Source organism: Doryrhamphus excisus, chromosome 20, assembly GCF_030265055.1.
Source record: "Doryrhamphus excisus isolate RoL2022-K1 chromosome 20, RoL_Dexc_1.0, whole genome shotgun sequence".
Taxonomy (NCBI): domain Eukaryota; kingdom Metazoa; phylum Chordata; class Actinopteri; order Syngnathiformes; family Syngnathidae; genus Doryrhamphus; species Doryrhamphus excisus.
In genome coordinates, this window is record NC_080485.1 from 13,585,001 (window position 1) to 13,603,652 (window position 18,652).

Here is an 18,652-nt window from a genome sequence, read left to right on the forward strand (position 1 = left end):
GGTGTACCCCGCCTCTTGCCCAATGACAGCTGGGATAGGCTCCAGCACCCCCGCGACCCTTGTGAGGAGAAGCGGTAGAAAATGAATGAATGAATGAATGAATAACCAAGAGATTGTACGAAAACCGAGGCATATTTTATAACTTTAGTCACCAAAACCAGAGTGTATGAAAACTGCCTCTCGCCTGAAGACAGCTGGGATAGGCTCCAGCACCCCCGAGACCCTCATGAGTAGAAGCGGTAGAAAATGAATGAATGAAAGAATAACCAAGAGATTGTACGAAAACCAAGACATATTTTTGACAATAACTTTAGTCACCAAAATAGAGTGTATGAAAACTGCCTCTTGCCCGAAGACAGCTGGGATAGGCTCCAGCACCCCGGCGACCCTCGTGAGAAGCGGTAGAAAATGAATTAATTAATTAATGAACTTTAGTCACCAAAACCAGAGTGTATTAAAACTGCCTCTCACCCGAAGACAGCTGGGATAGGCTCCAGCACCCCCGAGACCCTCATGAGTAGAAGCGGTAGAAAATGAATGAATGAAAGAATAACCAAGAGATTGTACGAAAACCAAGACATATTTTTGACAATAACTTTAGTCACCAAAACCAGAGTGTATGAAAACTGCCTCTCGTCCGAAGACAGCTGGGATAGGCTCCAGCACCCCCTGCGACCCTTGTGAGAGAGATTGTACCAAAGAGATTGTACCAAAACCAAGGCAAATTTTATAACTTTAGTATAGTATAGTAATAACTTTAGTCACCAAAACCAGAGTGTATGAAAATGGCCTCTCGCCCGAACACAGCTGGGATAGGCTCCAGCACCCCCACGACCCTCGTGAGGAGAAGCGGTAGTGAATGAATGAATGAATGAATGAAAGAATAACCAAGAGTGTACTAAAACCAAGACATATTTTTGACAATAACTTTAGTCACCAAAACCAGAGTGTATGAAAACTGCCTCTCGCCCGAAGACAGCTGGGATAGGCTCCAGCATACCTGCGAAAATGTTCCCCACCTCTAGTAAACAATGGCTGCACACCGCATTTTTCTCATACGCTTGTTGACATATTTCACTGGTAACGCTTTATCGACAGAAAAGGGTTTTCAAGCTCTGGTTTCTCCACGACTGTTATGTACCATATTGGCTTACAGAGTTAATCTCCTGTCCCTCACTGAATTTCCTCTTTTCTTCTCTCTTCTTCTAAGTGACCTTGGAATCGACTGGCTCTACGTGTCCTACGTGGAGATAATGGCCAAGGTAAACACAGTCAGGTGTGTATTCAGCTTCCCTTGGTCGTCTGTCTTTCCGTCACCATGTTTGCCCTCACAGAGCTGCCACAGGGACGATGATGAGCAACAGGAGCTGGAGAGTTTTGAAGTCAGTTTTTCTTCTTGTTGAATCGTGAACACAATACATGAACCGCTGACATTTATTACGGTGGAGTAAAAGAGTCTTTGTGTTTCAGGAGAAGGAGATGGACAAACAGAAGCTTCTCTACCAGCAGGCCAGGTTGCATCTTCGTGGAGCTTCAGAGATGGTCCTGCAAAGCATTAGTGCCAGCAAAGGTACTTTAGTGTTTTTTCTTATACAGTAAACCTCGGATATATCGGACTCGGATATATCGGAAATTCGCTCACAACGGACAGATAAAAAAGAACCGATTTTTCCGTAATGCATTTCCAATAAAAATTCATTGCATATATCAGATTTTTTATAACGGATTTCGCCTATTTCGGACAAAATCTCCAGTCCCGTTCACACCCCCCTGCTGAACTCTGCCCCCCCGATCTATCTATCTATCTATCTATCTATCTATCTATCTATCTATCTATCTATCTATCTATCTATCTATCTATCTATCTATCTATCTATCTATCTATCTATCTATCTATCTATCTATCTATCTATCTATCTATCTATCTATCTATCTATCTATCTATCTATCCATCTATCCATCTATCCATCTATCCATCTATCCATCTATCCATCTATCCATCTATCCATCTATCCATCTATCCATCCATCCATCCATCCATCCATCCATCCATCCATCCATCCATCCATCTATCATCCATCTATCATCCATCTATCATCCATCCATCCATCTACCCACCCACCCACCCTCTTTTCCTTCTTTTCTTCCTCCCTTCTTTCCTTCTTTTCTTCCTCCCTTCTTTCCTTCTTTTCTTACTCCTTTCTTTCTTTCTTTTCTTCCTCCTTTCTTTCTTTTCTTTCTTTCTTTCTTTCCTTCCTTCCTTCCTCCCTCCCTCCCTCCCTCCCTCCCCTCCTTCCTTCCTTGCTTCCTCCCTTCCTTGCTTCCTTCCTTCCTTGCTTCCTCCCTTCCTTGCTTCCTCCCTTCCTTGCTTCCTTCCTTCCTTGCTTCCTCTCTTCCTTGCTTCCTTGCTTCCTTGCTTCCTTTCTTTCTTTCTTTCTTTCCTCCCTCCCTCCCTTCCTTCCTCCCTTCCATGCTTTCTTCCTTTCTTCCTTCCTTCCTTCCTTCCTTCGGACTTGGATATATCGGAAATTCGCTCACAACGGACAGATAAAAAAGAACAGATTTTTCTGTAATGCATTTCCAATAAAAATTCATTGCATATATCGGATTTTTTATAACGGATTTTGCCTATTTCGGACAAAATCTCCAGTCCCGTTCCAATGCATTTCCATTAAATTTCCCTCGCATATATCGGATGGCCGCATCGTTATGCTAATCTTGTTGATGTCACTGGCTATTGTCTTTCTCCTGGCTCCAGATTTATGACAAATATAAAAGTGAGTGACGTCAATAATACTAGCACAGCAGTGAATGAGATCTTAACCTCACTATTGGAAATAACGTAGGCCTGACGGGCGTAACAGGGCCTAGCTTAATTAACAATTTGTTATGCTCAGAGTCCAATAAAGTTAAATTCTCATTACCTTACGTCTCTTTTCATTGCCCAGTCCAGGTACATTGGAAACATAGTCAAGGAAGTGCCTTTTTATAACGGATAAAATCCGATTTACGCATATTCTTTCATTCATTTTCTACCGCTTATCCTCACAAGGGTCGCGGGGGTGCTGGAGCCTATCCCAGCTGTCTTCGGGCCAGAGGCGGGGTACACCCTGGACTGGTGGCCAGCCAATCACAGGGCACATATAGACAAACAACCATTCACACTCACATTCATACCTATGGACAATTTGGAGTCGCCAATTAACCTAAGTTGAAATATTAAAGAAGTTGCCATAAAGTTGTAATATAATGATAAACCAACTAAATCTAGAATTACAGTAGCTTTGGAAATGTTAATTAAATATTAAAGAAATATTATGGAAACAAAGTCCAAATATTACAAGAAGAACATGTAGTATGAAGATTCATTCAGTCATTCATTTTCTACCGCTTATCCTCACGAGGGTCACGGGGGTGCTGGAGCCTATCCCAGCTGTCTTCGAATGAGAGGCGGGGTACATCCTGGACTGGTGGCCAGCCAATCACAGGGCACATATAGACAAACAACCATTCACACTCACATTCATACCTATGGACAATTTGGAGTCGCCAATTAACTTAGCATGTTTTTGGAATGTGGGAGGAAACCGGAGTACCCGGAGAAAACCCACGCATGCACGGGGAGAACATGCAAACTCCATACAGAGATAGCCGAGGGTGGAATTGAACCCTGGTCTCCTAGCTGTAAGGTCTGCGCGCTAACCACTAGACCACCGTGCCGCCCGATTTACACATATATACCGGATATAAATCCGATATATTCATAAAACGGACATTTTCCGGTATACGCATATAACGGATTTCGCTTATATCGGACAAAACCAGTGGGAACAATTGAATCCGATATATCCGAGGTTTACTGTATATCTTGGTAAAATGTCATTCCATGTATTTTTTTTTAAGCCATATGTTGTCTGATTGTGACGATTTTACATCCCATCAGGGACAATGGGCTCCATGATTGCGCCAACACTCAAGATGGGCATCGCTGTCCTCAACGGAGGGAATGCTGCTGTTCAGCAGGTGCATTGTCACAAAAGTTTTTCTTCTGACAGTTAGTGTGTGAACTTCATGAAAAAGACGATGATGAAGCGGTGTGGGAATAACGTTCCTGCCACAGCCTTACCTCCAAATTTAGTGTCTTCCCACAGACAAGCCGGCATATTGCTGGTAATCGTGACAGATGAAGCATAACACCCTCCCCTAATGAGACCTTGCCTCGTTTTGAATAGAAAATGCTGGATTATCTCAGACAACGACGTGAGGTGGGATTCTTTCAGAGCATGGCTGCACTCATGCAGTCGTGTAGGTGGGTCACTGCAGTCGGTCGGAGAGGCGAGTGGACATCATTTGGTGCCAAAGCTTTAATTGTTGTTTTGTGTGTTGCAGTGTGCTGGATTTGAACGCTTTCGAGCGGCAGAACAAAGCTGAAGGATTAGGCATGGCCACGGACGAGAGCTCAGGTGAAATCATAGTGGACATTTTTTTTTTTAAATGGTCACCAGCCGTTTTCCATTTTAATGCAGTGTTGCCTTATCGCTCTCTTTACAGTTCATTCTTAGCCTTCAACTTCATCTTTATGATTTCTTTCCCCCAGGAGAGAAGGTGATGCCTGATGAACAGCTAACCTGTGACCTATTCCGCTTTCTACAGCTGCTCTGTGAAGGACACAACGCAGGTGATTGAACCCCCCCATGCCAAATTTTAATGAGCAGATTCATAATTGATGTGCAGACATGAACTTTTCTACAATGTAAAGCACGGGTGTACCACTAGGGGTGGGAATATCAGTACTGAGGACGATTCGATACACATCTGGATACACTGCCACTCGATACGATACTTTCACGATACATGGAATTTTCTAGCGATACGATGTGATATGATTCACCCTCTTCACGATGCCATACGATGCGATATGGTGCAATTTCTTGCGATATGATGCAATTCAACATGATGCAAATAAGCAGGGAAAAAAAATTAAAAAATTTAATTCAGTATGGTCCAACAAAAACATTTTGGCTTTATTCCTTATAGGCACTTGAATTCAACTAAATTCAACAAAAGTGCTGTTTGTCTTTTTTACTGTGCACCACTTAAACTAATAATTTTTTTTTGATATTTTTTTTGCCATCTTAAAACAGCAACGACTTTTCCTCACACTTTCACATCGCCTATGCAATTACAATACCAGTGGTTCAGTGGTGGAGTAAAATAATAATTAATAATAATAATAATCATTAATAAAAAACATAATTACTGCTGTAAAAAATACAGTATGCAGCAACAACAAAGTTAAAGTGACACTTTTAACAGTGGAATCAATGTTTGTTTATATTCCTGTCTGCAAAACATAGTGCTAATATGAATGCACTAGCAGGTAGGCTAATAGCAGAAAGTGTAAAACAACTTATACTCTTTAAAATTGCTTCAAAATTCAGGAAGAAGCCAACTACTCTGCCCTTCACCTGTCAATTGCATCCATAATGATGGTGCATTCAATGCACCTGGGAAACAGCATATAGGGTGAAGTTGAACATTTTTTTTTTAAGTTGAACATTAATAAAATGGCGCTTGCATCAAATTTTACCGATACCCACAAACGCATTGAGATGAATCTAGAGTTCACCGGTCAAGTGCATCCATAATGATGGTGCATTCAATGCACCTGGGGAACAGCATATGGGGTGAATTTGAACATTTTTTTATTTTTTGAACATTGAACATTAATAAAACGGCGCTTGCATCGGATTTTACCGATACCCACAAAGGCATCGAGATGAATCTAGATTTCACCGGTCAAGTGCATCCATAATGATGGTGCATTCAATGCACCTGGGGAACAGCATATGGGGTGAAGTTGAACTTTTTTTTTTTTTGAAGTTGAACATTAATAAAACGGCGCTTGTATCGGATTTTACCGATACCTACAAACACATCGAGATTAATCTAGATTTCACCCGTCAATTGCATCCATAATGATGGTGCCTTCAATGCACCTGGGAAACAGCATATGGGGTGAAGTTGAACATGTTTTTTTCTGAAGTTGAACATTAATAAAACGGCGCTTGTATCGGATTTTACCGATACCTACAAACACATCGAGATGAATCTAGATTTCACCTGTCAATTGCATCCATAATGGTGGTGCATTCAATGCACCTGGGAAAAAACAGCATATGGGGTGAAGTTGAACATTTTTTTTTTTTTTAATTTTTTTGAAGTTTAACATTAATAAAACGCTGCTTGCATCGGATTTTACTGATACCCACAAACGCACCCTTAGTGTCCACCATGTATTACTGTTTTATTTAGCACAGCCTCACACCAAACATTATAAAAGACAATTAGCATCCCACTGAAATCAATAAAAAACAACTTAAACATTGAATGTAGCCTGGTGGTTAGCATATTTAATATCAACAATATCACCATATCTACTGTCCTATCATATGTTAGATTTCCAGAATTACTTGCGAACACAGACGGGCAACAACACGACTGTCAACATGATCATCTCCACTGTGGATTATCTGCTAAGAATCCAGGTAAGCCCGTGTTTCCTCCACTTCGTACGTGTTCAAATAAAACGTTCAAGATAACACTTTAATCTCCATTTCTTCATTCGCTTCTTTAGGAGTCCATCAGTGACTTCTACTGGTACTACTCAGGCAAGGACGCGATCGATGCACAAGGCCAACGCAACTTCTCCAAGGCTATCAAAGTGGCCAAGCAGGTCTTCAACACGCTCACTGAGTACATACAGGTTGTTGGCGTTGCATTTCTGCAAGGATTCCCGGCATCGGTTGTAGTCATTCATAATGCAGCGGCTCACCCTGTAGCTGTGTTGTGTTTACTTGCAGGGCCCGTGTACTGGAAACCAGCAGAGCCTGGCTCACAGTCGCCTGTGGGATGCCGTGGTAGGATTCCTTCACGTCTTTGCACATATGCAAATGAAGCTCTCCCAGGTGTGTAGAGTCGCTGATTGGTATCCTCTGACAAAAAAAAAAAACGACCTTCCTTGTGCGGCTCTGGATATCTAAAGGTCTCCTGTTATGCAAACGTGACTTTTTAATGATGTTCTAACACTAATATGTGCCTACATGTCCTGTTTTTTTATTTGAGAAAATATCCTGTTTTTCGGCTGCACGGCGGACGAGTGGTTAGCGCGCAGACCTCGCAGCTAGGAGACCCGAGTTCAATCCCGGGTTTTCTCCGGGTACTCCGGTTTCCTCCCACATTCCAAAAACATGCTAGGTTAATTATCGACTCCAAATTGTCCATAGGTATGAATGTGAGTGTGAATGGTTGTTTGTCTATATGTGCCCTGTGATTGGCTGGCCACCAGTCCAGGGTGTACCCCGCCTTTTGCCCAAAGACAGCTGGGATAGGCTCCAGCACCCCCGCGACCCTCGTGAGGAAAAGCGGTAGAAAATGAATGAATGAATGAATGAATAAATCCTGGTTTTCGGCTACATGGCGGTCGAGTGGTTAGCGCGCTCACAGCTAGGAGACCCGAGTTCAATTCCACCCTCGGTCATCTCTATGTGGAATTTGCATGTTCTCGCCTGTTTTTTCCGGGTACTCCGGTTTCCTCCCATATTCCAAAAACATGTGACTCCAAATTGTCCATAGGTATGAATGTGAGTGTGAATGGTTGTTTGTCTATATGTGCCCTGTGATTGGCTGGCCACCAGTCCAGGGTGTACCCCGCCGTTAGCGGTAGAAAATGAATGAACAAATTCTGGTTTTCTTTGTTTTTCATTCATTTTCATTTTTCAACAGCCAGAAATGAGGGATTACTGTACTCAAATGAAGTGTCTTTGTCTCGAGACAAAGAGACCGGGTGGAGGCGGGGCTGCTAGCATGCACACAGAGTGCAGAAGAGTATCGCGTAGTACAAATGAAATTAGTAGATTGCTATATATTGTCATATGTGTTTAATATTTTTTCATTGTACCTTTCTTTCTAGGGTATGCAAAACATACTTCCAATACTCTTATTTAAAGTTTAATTTGTAGTATAATATGGTTCCTTTGTAATACAATTCTTTATCCTTGCAGGATTCAAAGCACATTGAGCTCCTGAAGGAGCTCATGGACTTACAAAAGGACATGGTTGTGTTCTTGCTTTCCATGCTAGAAGGTATGCTTTCAGCGAATACAGCATTCAAAATCATGAATGGGTGAATATTAAAAATAAATTTCGTATTCGCTCAGGCAACGTCGTCAATGGAACCATCGGGAAACAGATGGTGGACATGCTGGTGGAATCGTCCAGCAATGTGGAAATGATCCTGAAGTTTTTTGACACGTTCCTCAAGCTGAAAGACCTGACGTCCTCCGACACCTTTCGAGACTACGACCCCGATCGCAAGGGCCGCATTGCCAGGAAGGACTTCCAGAAAGCCGTGGAGATCTCCAAGAGGTTCTCACAAGCTGAGACTCATTTCCTCCTCTCCTGCGTTGAGACTGATGATAAGGAAATCCTGGATTATGAGGTTTTTGTGGATCGCTTCCATGAGCCGGCCAAAGACATCGGCTTCAGCGTCGCCGTTCTGCTCACCAATTTGGCCGAACACATGCCCAACGATTTAAGGCTGAGGGCGTTCTTGGAGCTTGCCGAGTGCGTCTTGACTTACTTCCAGCCCCATTTAGGCCGCATTGAAATCCTTGGCAGCGGCAAGCGAATGGAGCGCGTGTACTTCGAGATCAGCGAATCCAGCCGCACGCAGTGGGAGAAGCCGCAAGTGAAGGAGTCCAAAAGGCAGTTCATTTTCGATGTGGTCAACGAAGGCGGGGAAAAGGAGAAAATGGAGATGTTTGTCAACTTCTGCGAGGACACTATTTTTGAAATGCAGCTCGCGGCACAGATCTCTGGCTCTGACAGCGGAGAGCGACATGTCGGCGAAGAGGAGGAGGCGTACGTATGGCGTTTTTTGCCGCCGTCTCTGAGGGCTGTCATGAAGATGACCATGAAAGATGCCCTCTTATCATCTGCTGTGCTACTCAGATTCATTCTATCCACGGCGCTCCGATGCGTTTGCGTCGTAGTTAACAACATCCTTCATGTGCTCTACATCGCTTTTATTAATGGCGGGCTCATAGAAGGAGCCAAAAGCATGACCATCGCCGACCTGTTGGGTGGCATTCTCGAACCGACACTTGATGAGGTCACAGAGGCAACAAGCATCGTGGAGCAGCTGAGGCGGCACTCTGCCTCTTTCGCCCTGCGGAGACGCGGCGGGCAGGAGGCAGCTGTGACCTCCGCCAGGGAGATGGATGTACTGTCAGACATATTTGGCCTCAAAGTGAGGAAAGATGGAGGTCGATACAAGCTCTCAACGCAAGACATCGCCAGCAGTCACACTGACCTGTTTGTCCCGGCTGACACTGCGTTCCCCGAGGGGACGGTAAGCCATCTTGTGAATTGTAGACCTCCAAAAATATTGATTTATTCAGGTTGTTTGTGCTAGCATTTCTATTACAGTGCAGTCAAACCCGCCACAGATTAATTTTTTTGCCAAAAATGTGATTCATAAAATATTGCACGAAACATTCATTCATTCATTCATTTTCTACCGCTTATCCTCACAAGGATCAAGGGGGTGCTGGAGCCTATCCCAGCTGTCTTTGTGCGAGAGGACTGGTGGCCAGCCAATCACAGGGCACATATAGACAAACAACCATTCACACTCACATTCATACCTATGGACAATTTGGAGTCGCTAATTAACCTAGCATGTTTTTGGAATGTGGGAGGAAACCGGAGTACCCGGAGAAAATCCACGCATGCACGGGGAGAACATGCCAACTCCACACAGAGATGGTGGGATTGAACCCTGGTCTCCTAGCTGTGAGGTCTGCGCGCTAACCACTCGAGCGCCGTGCAGCCGAGTCATATAATACATATATAATATAATATATAATACAGAGATGGCCGAGGGTGGAATTGAACCCTCATCTCCTAGCTGTGAGGTATGCGCGCAAACCACTTGACTGCTGTGCAGCCGAGTCATCTAATACATATATAATATAATGCCTCTGACCCCACACACCCCCAGCATGGACTGTTCTCTCGCCTGGCATCGGGGAGAAGGTTCTGCAGCATCCGCTGTAGGACAACCAGGTTCAGAGACAGCTACTTCCCCCTGGCCATCAGACTGCTCAATGCCAAATAAGCCCCTCTACCTTACTTACATTATTATTATTTATTTAATTATTTAAATTATTTGGGCAATTTACTGTTCACGCTGCACTTTACATTATGTTGTTCATATTTGGTGTCTATTCTATCTATTTATTCTCCACATTATTATTATTATTATTATTATTATTTATTATTACTTATCTTCTTTTGTGTCTGTTATTATATGGGAGCCAGGCAACGACATTTCGTTGGCAATTTCACTACTGTGTTTTTGTGCAATGACAATAAAGGGAGTCTATCTATCTATCAAAAAATATAATATACAATACAGAGATGGCAGAGGGTGGAATTGAACCCTCGTCTCCTAGCTGTGAGGTCTGCGCGCTAACCACTCGACTGCCGTGCAGCTGAGTCATATAATACATATATAATATATAATACAGAGATGGCCGAGGGTGGAATTGAACCTCGTCTCTTAGCTGTGAGGTCTGCGCGCTAACCACTCGACTGCCGTGCAACTGAGTAAGATAATACATATATAATACAGAGATGGCCCAGGGTGGAATTGAACCCTCGTTTCCTAGCTGTGAAGTCTGCGTGCTAACCACTCGTCTGCCATGCAACTGAGTAAGATAATACATATACTATAATACAGAGATGGCCGAGGGTGGAATTGAACCCTCGTCTCCTTGCTGTGAGGTCTGCGCGCTAACCACTCGACTGCCGTGCAACTGAGTAAGATAATACATATATAATACAGAGATGGCCGAGGGTGGAATTGAACCCTCGTCTCCTTGCTGTGAGGTCTGCGCGCTAACCACTCCAACACCGTGCAGCCCTCTTGTGAATTGTAAACCTCCAAAATATTGATACAAGCTGTACACTGACTACTCTTAAGAAAAGAAAAATATTTTCTCACAAAACTTCATAACAATATTGATTCATATGTTTGATTTCTCCCAATTTGACCCAAACTAAGACCTGCGTGTCTGAGGAGCAAAGCGCTGACGACGAGGTGCCTGAACCAGAAAAGTGAGTCATTTCCTGTTCTTTTGCTTCTTTCTGTGAATAAAAATTGAATATTTTTCATTGCATGTCACTCGGGCACAAAGGTGTTGATGCTCGCCTAACAAGACTACATGAAAAGACATCATAATATCGGTTATTAATATCAGATATTCCCTTTTTAAAAGGAAACTCTCACCTTCTTTCTGTTTACATTTTGTTCTCTCAGATGGTCGCCATGTGAGGATACGACGGCGACAGAGGCCGAATGGAGGTCCAAGAGATGTTGTAATAAATCAGACGAAACAGGAAGCCAGCACTCGGCCCTTGGCGAGACGATAAGCACGCATCACAAGAGCCTGCTGGTGAGATACAATTCTTATATCCCAGACGTTATTATTATGATATAGAAAACAAACTCCTTAAGGTGCTTTCATTTTCTTTTCCAGAACTACTTTGCCAGAACTTTTTACAACACACGCTTGCTGGCGCTCTTTGTCACATTCGCTATCAACTTCATCTTGCTCTTCTACAAGGTCAGGAGTTCGCGCGGTTCACCAAATGGGATTAAAATGCGGGATGGAGCCCAAATGAATTGACTCATCTTGTTTATTATGGAACCACGTTTGATTCCGCCCTTCCAAATTTAGGGTCCAATATTGTGGTGTGCAACGCCACCTTCTATTTGTCTCACACACCCGCTTCCCAGTCCAGTTGTGTACCCCGCCTCTCGCCTGAAGACAGCTGGGATAGGCTCCAGCACCCCCGCGACCCTTGTGAGGACAAGCGGTAGAAAATGAATGAATTCATTATTAGAGCCGGGCTGCACGGGAGTCGGGGTGGTTAGCGCTCAGACCTCACAGCTAGGAGACCCGAGTTCAATCCCACCCTCGGCCATCTCTGTGTGGAGTTTGCATGTTCTCCCCGTGCATGCGTGGGTTTTCTCCGGGTACTCCGGTTTCCTCCCACATTCCAAAAACATGCTAGGTTAATTAGCGACTCCAAATTGTCCATAGGTATGAATTTGAGTGTGAATGGTTGTTTGTCTATATGAGCCCTGTGATTGGCTGGCCTCTCGCCTGACAACAGCTGGGATAGGCTCTAGCACCCCCGTGACCCCTGTGAGGCAAAGGGGTAGAAAATGAATGAATGAATCTTCATACTACATGTTCTTCTTCTAATATTTGGACTTTGTTCCCATAATATTTCTTTAATATTTAACATTCCAAAGCTACTATAATTCTAGATTTAGTTGGTTTATCATTATATTACAACTTTATGGCAACTTCTTTAATATTTCAACTTAGGTTAATTGGCGACTCCAAATTGACCATAGGTATGAATGTGAGTGTGAATGGTTGTTTGTCTATATGTGCCCTGTGATTGGCTGGCCACCAGTCCAGGGTGTACCCCGCCTCTTGCCCGAAGACAGCTGGGATAGGCTCCAGCACCCTCCGCGACCCTCGTGAGGATAAGCGGTAGCAAATGAATCATGACTCATCTTGTTTATTATGGAACCACGTTTGATTCCGCCCTTCCAAATTTAGTGTCCAATATTGTGGTGTGCAACGCCACCTTCTATTTGTGTCTCACACTTGCTTCCCAGGTGGTGTCTTTGCCGGAAAAACATGTCGACGGATCACATGACACGGCGGCTGAACACGACGAGGTTTGTTTTGTTCTGGAAGAAGGCGGCGGCGGATACATGGAGCCGTCGCTTCGCCTCCTGGCGGTGTTGCACACGCTCATCTCCTTCTGTTGCATTATCGGCTACTACTGCCTCAAGGTATGCCAGCTATATTTCACAAACATACGACCGGATGTGTTTATTCAAATTGTCCGCATGTGGCAGGTGCCGCTGGTGGTTTTCAAACGGGAGAAGGAAGTGGCGCGGAGACTTGAGTTTGATGGCTCGTATGTGACGCAGCAGCCGCCCGAGGAGGACATTAAAGGCCAGTGGGATCGGCTGGTCATTAACACTGTGTATGTTTGCATTTTTATGACATATGAATATGTTTCTGTATGCTTTTATAGCACATATTTAATGGCTTTAAAATATTTATACAGAATATATTACCTAACGTCTGCATTTTTTTTCTTTATTTATTTACAATGCAATACAATCTAATGAGAGCCATTAATTACAAGAGCTTTACAATAATGGTGCATTTATTCCTATAGTTGTCGTCTATCATACTGAGACGTGTTTACGACACAGTAATTAAATTACCAAAATATTACTAACTCCTCTTGTTGGCATCATTAGATTGTACAAGCTCACCTACGGTTGTAGCAGGTTAATATTTTCATATGCTAATCATGTCATTTATCTTTTCAGATCGTTTCCAAGTAATTACTGGGATAAATTTGTGAAGAGAAAGGTAAAGTCCTCCAAGGATCATTATAAATATTGGATGTTTTTTATAGTACAGTATTTCATAAAAGTGAGCACAGTAATGGGGGTGGCATCGCTCTGGTGGTCGAGGGGTCTTCTCCCAACTGTGTGTTTCATGGGTTCCAGATCAGTTTTCGCCAAGTAGAAGTCAATATAAATCAGATTTTCTGAAGTTAGAGCATAGAAAACCTGTTTGAGTTTCTAAATAAGATTTTTACCATTAATAGAGCGGCTGCACGGCGGTCAAGTGGTTAGCGCGCAGACCTCAGAACTAGTGTAAAAATAAGCTAACCACTTAACCACAACATTTGAAAACAATGAACTCATTCAATACCAAAGACATATTTGTATTTTTTTACAAACGCAAACACCCGAGGCAGAAAAGGTAATGCTGCAGATGCTCTCTTTTTGAGTTGGGAACTGATATTTTCCTGAAACTTACCTATGTTCCACTGCTGATTACTAATGAACGGAAAAAGGTAGAAACAAACTTTTTTTTCTGATAAAATACAGGAGGGCTGCACGGTAGTTGAGTGGATAGTGCGCAGACCTCACAGCTAGTTCAATCCATCTCTGTGTGGAGTTTGCATGTTCTCCTGGTACTCTGGTTTCCTCCCAAAAACATGCTAGGTTAATTAGCGACTCCAAATTGTCCATAGGTATGAATGTGAGTGTGAATGGTTGTTTGTCTATATGTGCCCTGTGATTGGCTGGCCACCCGTCCAGGGTGTACCCCGCCTCTCGCCCAAAGACGGCTGGGATAGGCTCCAGCATAAACAACACAAAAATTGTTGTTTTACATGAAAATAACAATTTATTTACTAATATAACACAATTAACTATTTACAAATTTCATATTTAGAACTGAGACCTGGGTTCAATTCCACCCTCGGCCGTCTCTGTGTGGAGTTTGCATGTTCTCCCCGTGCATGCGTGGGTTTTCTCCAGGCACTCCGGTTTCCTCCCACATTCCAAAAACATGCTAGATTAATTGGCGACTCCAAATTGTCCATAGGTATGAATGTGAGTGTGAATGGTTGTTTGTCTATATGTGCCCTGTGATTGGCTGGCCACCAGTCCAGGGTGTACCCCGCCTCTCGCCCGAAGACAGCTGGGATAGCGACCCTCATGAGGATAAGTGGTAGAAAATGAATGAATGAACCATTACTAGAGCTCTCAAGACATAAAATAGCACCCCTATATTATGTTGTTTATGTTGCAGCATTGTTGTGAAAGTGAAAGCTATGTTTCTAATGAAAGATGTGAGTCTTTTTTTGGTCTACATCATGTCTATATAGCCCAAGAACACAATTTTTTGTGTTGTGACAAATTAGCTCAAAATGGCCCCTCGGGAGATCCGTAGTATTCAACCAGGAACAAGTATAATTAATGTGTTTTTGAAACCCTCGTGAGGCAAAGGGGTAGAAAATGAATGAATGAATCTTCATACTACATGTTCTTCTTCTAATATTTGGACTTTGTTCCCATAATATTTCTTTAATATTTAACATTCCAAAGCTACTATAATTCTAGATTTAGTTGGTTTATCATTATATTACAACTTTATGGCAACTTCTTTAATATTTCAACTTAGGTTAATCGGCGACTCCAAATTGTCCATAGGTATGAATGTGAGTGTGAATGGTTGTTTGTCTATATGTGCCCTATGATTGGCTGGCCACCAGTCCAGGGTGTACCCCGCCTCTTGCCCGAAGACAGCTGGGATAGGCTCCAGGAACAAGTATAATTAATGTGTTTTTGAAACACTGTGAAATTTGAACCGCAGTGCGGCGAGGGATGCCTGTTGGCTGCTGCACGAGCTGTACGCTGACTACTTTAAGTAAATCCAAGTTAAATTTCTATTAGAATGCCTCTTAGAGACACAAGATGTCATAGAACTGCCGGCTTCACAGCTGAGTCCCTTTGGAGAGAGCGAGTACCTTGTTTAACCGACGCTTTCATCGCTGAATCTTAATGACATGATGAGTCCTTGAAAACAGCAGGTCTCCACTTCTCCCAGCGAGAAGCATCATGGTGGCGTCTAGTCATTACGCACGCTCATCTGTCACCGACTTGGACTCTCTCATCTCGCTCCAAGCCTGATGCATAATCATCACCAGTCGTTATATTTATACAGTAACAGCAAATAAACGTGCTCATAGACTTAAAGGTAGTACCTTCAATCGCTCCCGGCGGACTTCACTGTTCCGCTTAGTCAGCGTTTCCCGGTCACGGCAAGTTCAAAGAAAAGGCACGCGGCCTGAAGGATTGTGATTAACTGGGACTCCTGCCAGGACAACATGCTCCTTGTATATCAAGACAAGTATATTTTCCTTGTCACACCAGGGAATATCGGGATGAGGGTTATGAAGCACGCTATAACATCGAGATAAACTTGGACCGTAAGTTGTCGAGTTGGCATTTTTAAGGACAAGCGCCGTGTTTTAACTCCCGTCTGCATCGCACATGTCAAACACTAAGTCACCGTGTTCACCTTTCTGCACTGCATCATTTTTAACAGAAGAGATTATGCGATGCCCTTCAGTGCATCTGGCAACGCACTTCTTTGTCCAGCGTGGAGGTCGTGGAGATTGCTTAGCATCCATTGAGCTGCATATTTTGGCTCTTGTCTTGAGTTGATACTGTGTATAAATCGATGTACAAAGCCACCACACAGTACATATGCAGTACAATCCTATTGAATTGTATAGTATTTTTCATCAGTTCAAAGTGTAGTGGAACTGTATTTGTACTTATAAAGAAAGGGTATAACAGCTATAACAGCCGTGACTTATTATTGTATATAATATGCCAGCTTGTGGCTGCACAGCGGTCGAGTGGTTAGAGCCCAGGTTCAATCCCACCCTCGGCCATCTCTGTGAAGTTTGCATGATCTCCTCCTGCATGCGTGGGTTTTCTCCGCATACTCCGGTTTCCCCCCACATTCCAAAAACATGCTAGGTTAATTAATTCATTTTCTACCACTTTTCCTCACGAGGGTCACGGGGGGTGCTGGAGCCTATCCCAGCTGTCTTCGGGCGAGAGGCGGGGTACACCCGGGACTGGTGGCCAGCCAATCACAGGGCACATATAGACAAACAACCATTCACACTCACATTCATACCTATGGACAATTTGGAGTCGCTAATTAACCTAAGTTGAAATATTAAAGAAGTTGCCATAAAGTTGTAATATAATGATAAACCAACTAAATCTAGAATTATAGTAGCTTTGGAATGTTAAATATTAAAGAAATATTATGGGAACAAAGTCCAAATATTACAAGAAGAACATGTAGTATGAAGATTCATTCATTCATTTTCTACCCCTTTTCCTCACGAGGGTCACGGGGGGGGGTGCTGGAGCCTATCCCAGCTGTCTTCGGGCGAGAGGTGGGGTACACCCTGGACTGGTGGCCAGCCAATCACAGTGCACATATAGACAAACAACCATTCACACTCACATTCATACCTATGGACAATTTGGAGTCGCTAATTAACCTAGCATGTTTTTGGAATGTGGGAGAAAACCGGAGAAAACCCACACATGCACGGGGAGAACGTGCAAACTCCACACAGAGATGGCGGAGGGTGGAATTGAGCTTGGGGCTCCTAGCCGTGAGGCCTGCGCGCTAACCACTCGACCGCCGTGCAGCCGAGTCATATAATACATATATAATATAATATATAATACAGATATGGCCGAGGTTGGAATTAAACCCTCGTCTCCTAGCTGTGAGGGCTCCACGCTAACCACTCGACCACCGTGCAGCCCTCTTGTGAATTGTAAACCTCCAAAATATTGATTTATTCAAGGTTGTTTGTGCTAGCATTTCTATTACAGTGCAGTTTTGGGATGATTCATTTTTTTGCCCAAAATGTCTATCTTCTTTGATCTTTCTTTGAGTGCATCTTCTCTTAAAAGTGGAGCAAAAAAGTGAGGGAGATGATTTTCCTCACATTTGTTGTTCCTCCATAGACTCTCGGTATAGACATTACTGTTACTTTAAATGATAGTCCAATTACCTTGGCTTGGTGATCTAACCTTAATGTGTCTGTTTATTTAGGTTATGGATAAGTATGGAGAGTTTTACGGCCGTGAGAAGATCAGTGAGCTTCTCGGTCTGGACCAGTCGTCATTGGACTTCAGCTCTGAAGGAATGGAGAGAAACAAGCTCCGAAAAGACACTGCTTGGATCTCATTGTGAGTACACACATAATCGGCTCTGTAAGAGTTATTATTCAACGGAGGTGACTTTCACTGGAAGTACTGCAAGGAGAAGGTCGTGTCAGGACGCCGTCCTCTAACAGCGTAGCTCATTGGTTGACTAGTACAATTTGCAGTATTACACACTGATGTAGCTCATTATGTTGTACTTAAGGAAGAACGGGACGTCCTGGTGTAGAACGCTAATTTATCTTCATTCATTCATTCAGCCTATCCCAGCTGTCTTTGGGCAAGAGGCGGAGTACACCCTGGACTGGTGGCCAGCCAATCACAGGGCACATATAGACAAACAACCATTCACACTCACATTCATACCTATGGACAATTTGGAGTCGCCAATTAACCTAAGTTGAAATATTAAAGAAGTTGCCATAAAGTTGTAATATAATGATAAACCAACTAAATCTAGAATTACAGTAGCTTTGGAATGTAAAATATTAAAGAAATATTATGGGAACAAAGTCCAAATATTAGAAGAAGAACATGTAGTATGAAGATTCATTCATTCATTTTCTACCCCTTTGCCTCACAAGGGTCACGGGGGTGCTGGAGCCTATCCCAGCTGTCTTTGGGGCGAGAGGCGGGTTACACCCTGGACTGGTGGCCAGCCAATCACAGGGCGCATATAGACAAACAACCATTCACACTCACATTCATACCTATGGACAATTTGGAGTCGCCAATTAACCTAAGTTGAAATATTAAAGAAGTTACCATAAAGTTGTAATATAATGATAAACCAACTAAATCTAGAATTATAGTCGCTTTGGAATGTTAAATATTAAAGAAATATTATGGGAACAAAGTCCAAATATTAGAAGAAGAACATGTAGTATGAAGATTCATTCATTCATTTTCTACCCCTTTGCCTCACAA

At 43.1% G+C, this 18,652-nt stretch overlaps 1 protein-coding gene across 9 annotated transcripts in view; it reads left to right on the forward strand.

The window, feature by feature from the left end:
- Positions 1–18,652, forward strand: part of ryr2b (ryanodine receptor 2b (cardiac)) — an 84,776-nt gene that overhangs the window by 57,234 nt on the left and 8,890 nt on the right. For 8 of the 9 annotated variants that reach the window (XM_058059137.1, XM_058059128.1, XM_058059129.1 and 5 more), the window contains 19 exons: positions 1,211–1,262; positions 1,335–1,382; positions 1,471–1,570; positions 3,944–4,023; positions 4,233–4,309; positions 4,390–4,463; positions 4,598–4,678; positions 6,460–6,548; positions 6,638–6,766; positions 6,864–6,968; positions 8,064–8,145; positions 8,220–9,412; positions 11,129–11,181; positions 11,384–11,519; positions 11,604–11,690; positions 12,761–12,940; positions 13,007–13,137; positions 13,493–13,535; positions 17,616–17,752. In XM_058059137.1, the coding sequence (XP_057915120.1) occupies positions 1,211–1,262; positions 1,335–1,382; positions 1,471–1,570; positions 3,944–4,023; positions 4,233–4,309; positions 4,390–4,463; positions 4,598–4,678; positions 6,460–6,548; positions 6,638–6,766; positions 6,864–6,968; positions 8,064–8,145; positions 8,220–9,412; positions 11,129–11,181; positions 11,384–11,519; positions 11,604–11,690; positions 12,761–12,940; positions 13,007–13,137; positions 13,493–13,535; positions 17,616–17,752 (2,877 nt within the window). The remainder of the gene's footprint in view (positions 1–1,210; positions 1,263–1,334; positions 1,383–1,470; positions 1,571–3,943; positions 4,024–4,232; positions 4,310–4,389; positions 4,464–4,597; positions 4,679–6,459; positions 6,549–6,637; positions 6,767–6,863; positions 6,969–8,063; positions 8,146–8,219; positions 9,413–11,128; positions 11,182–11,383; positions 11,520–11,603; positions 11,691–12,760; positions 12,941–13,006; positions 13,138–13,492; positions 13,536–17,615; positions 17,753–18,652) is intronic. The other variant, XM_058059131.1, reaches the window with a different exon arrangement.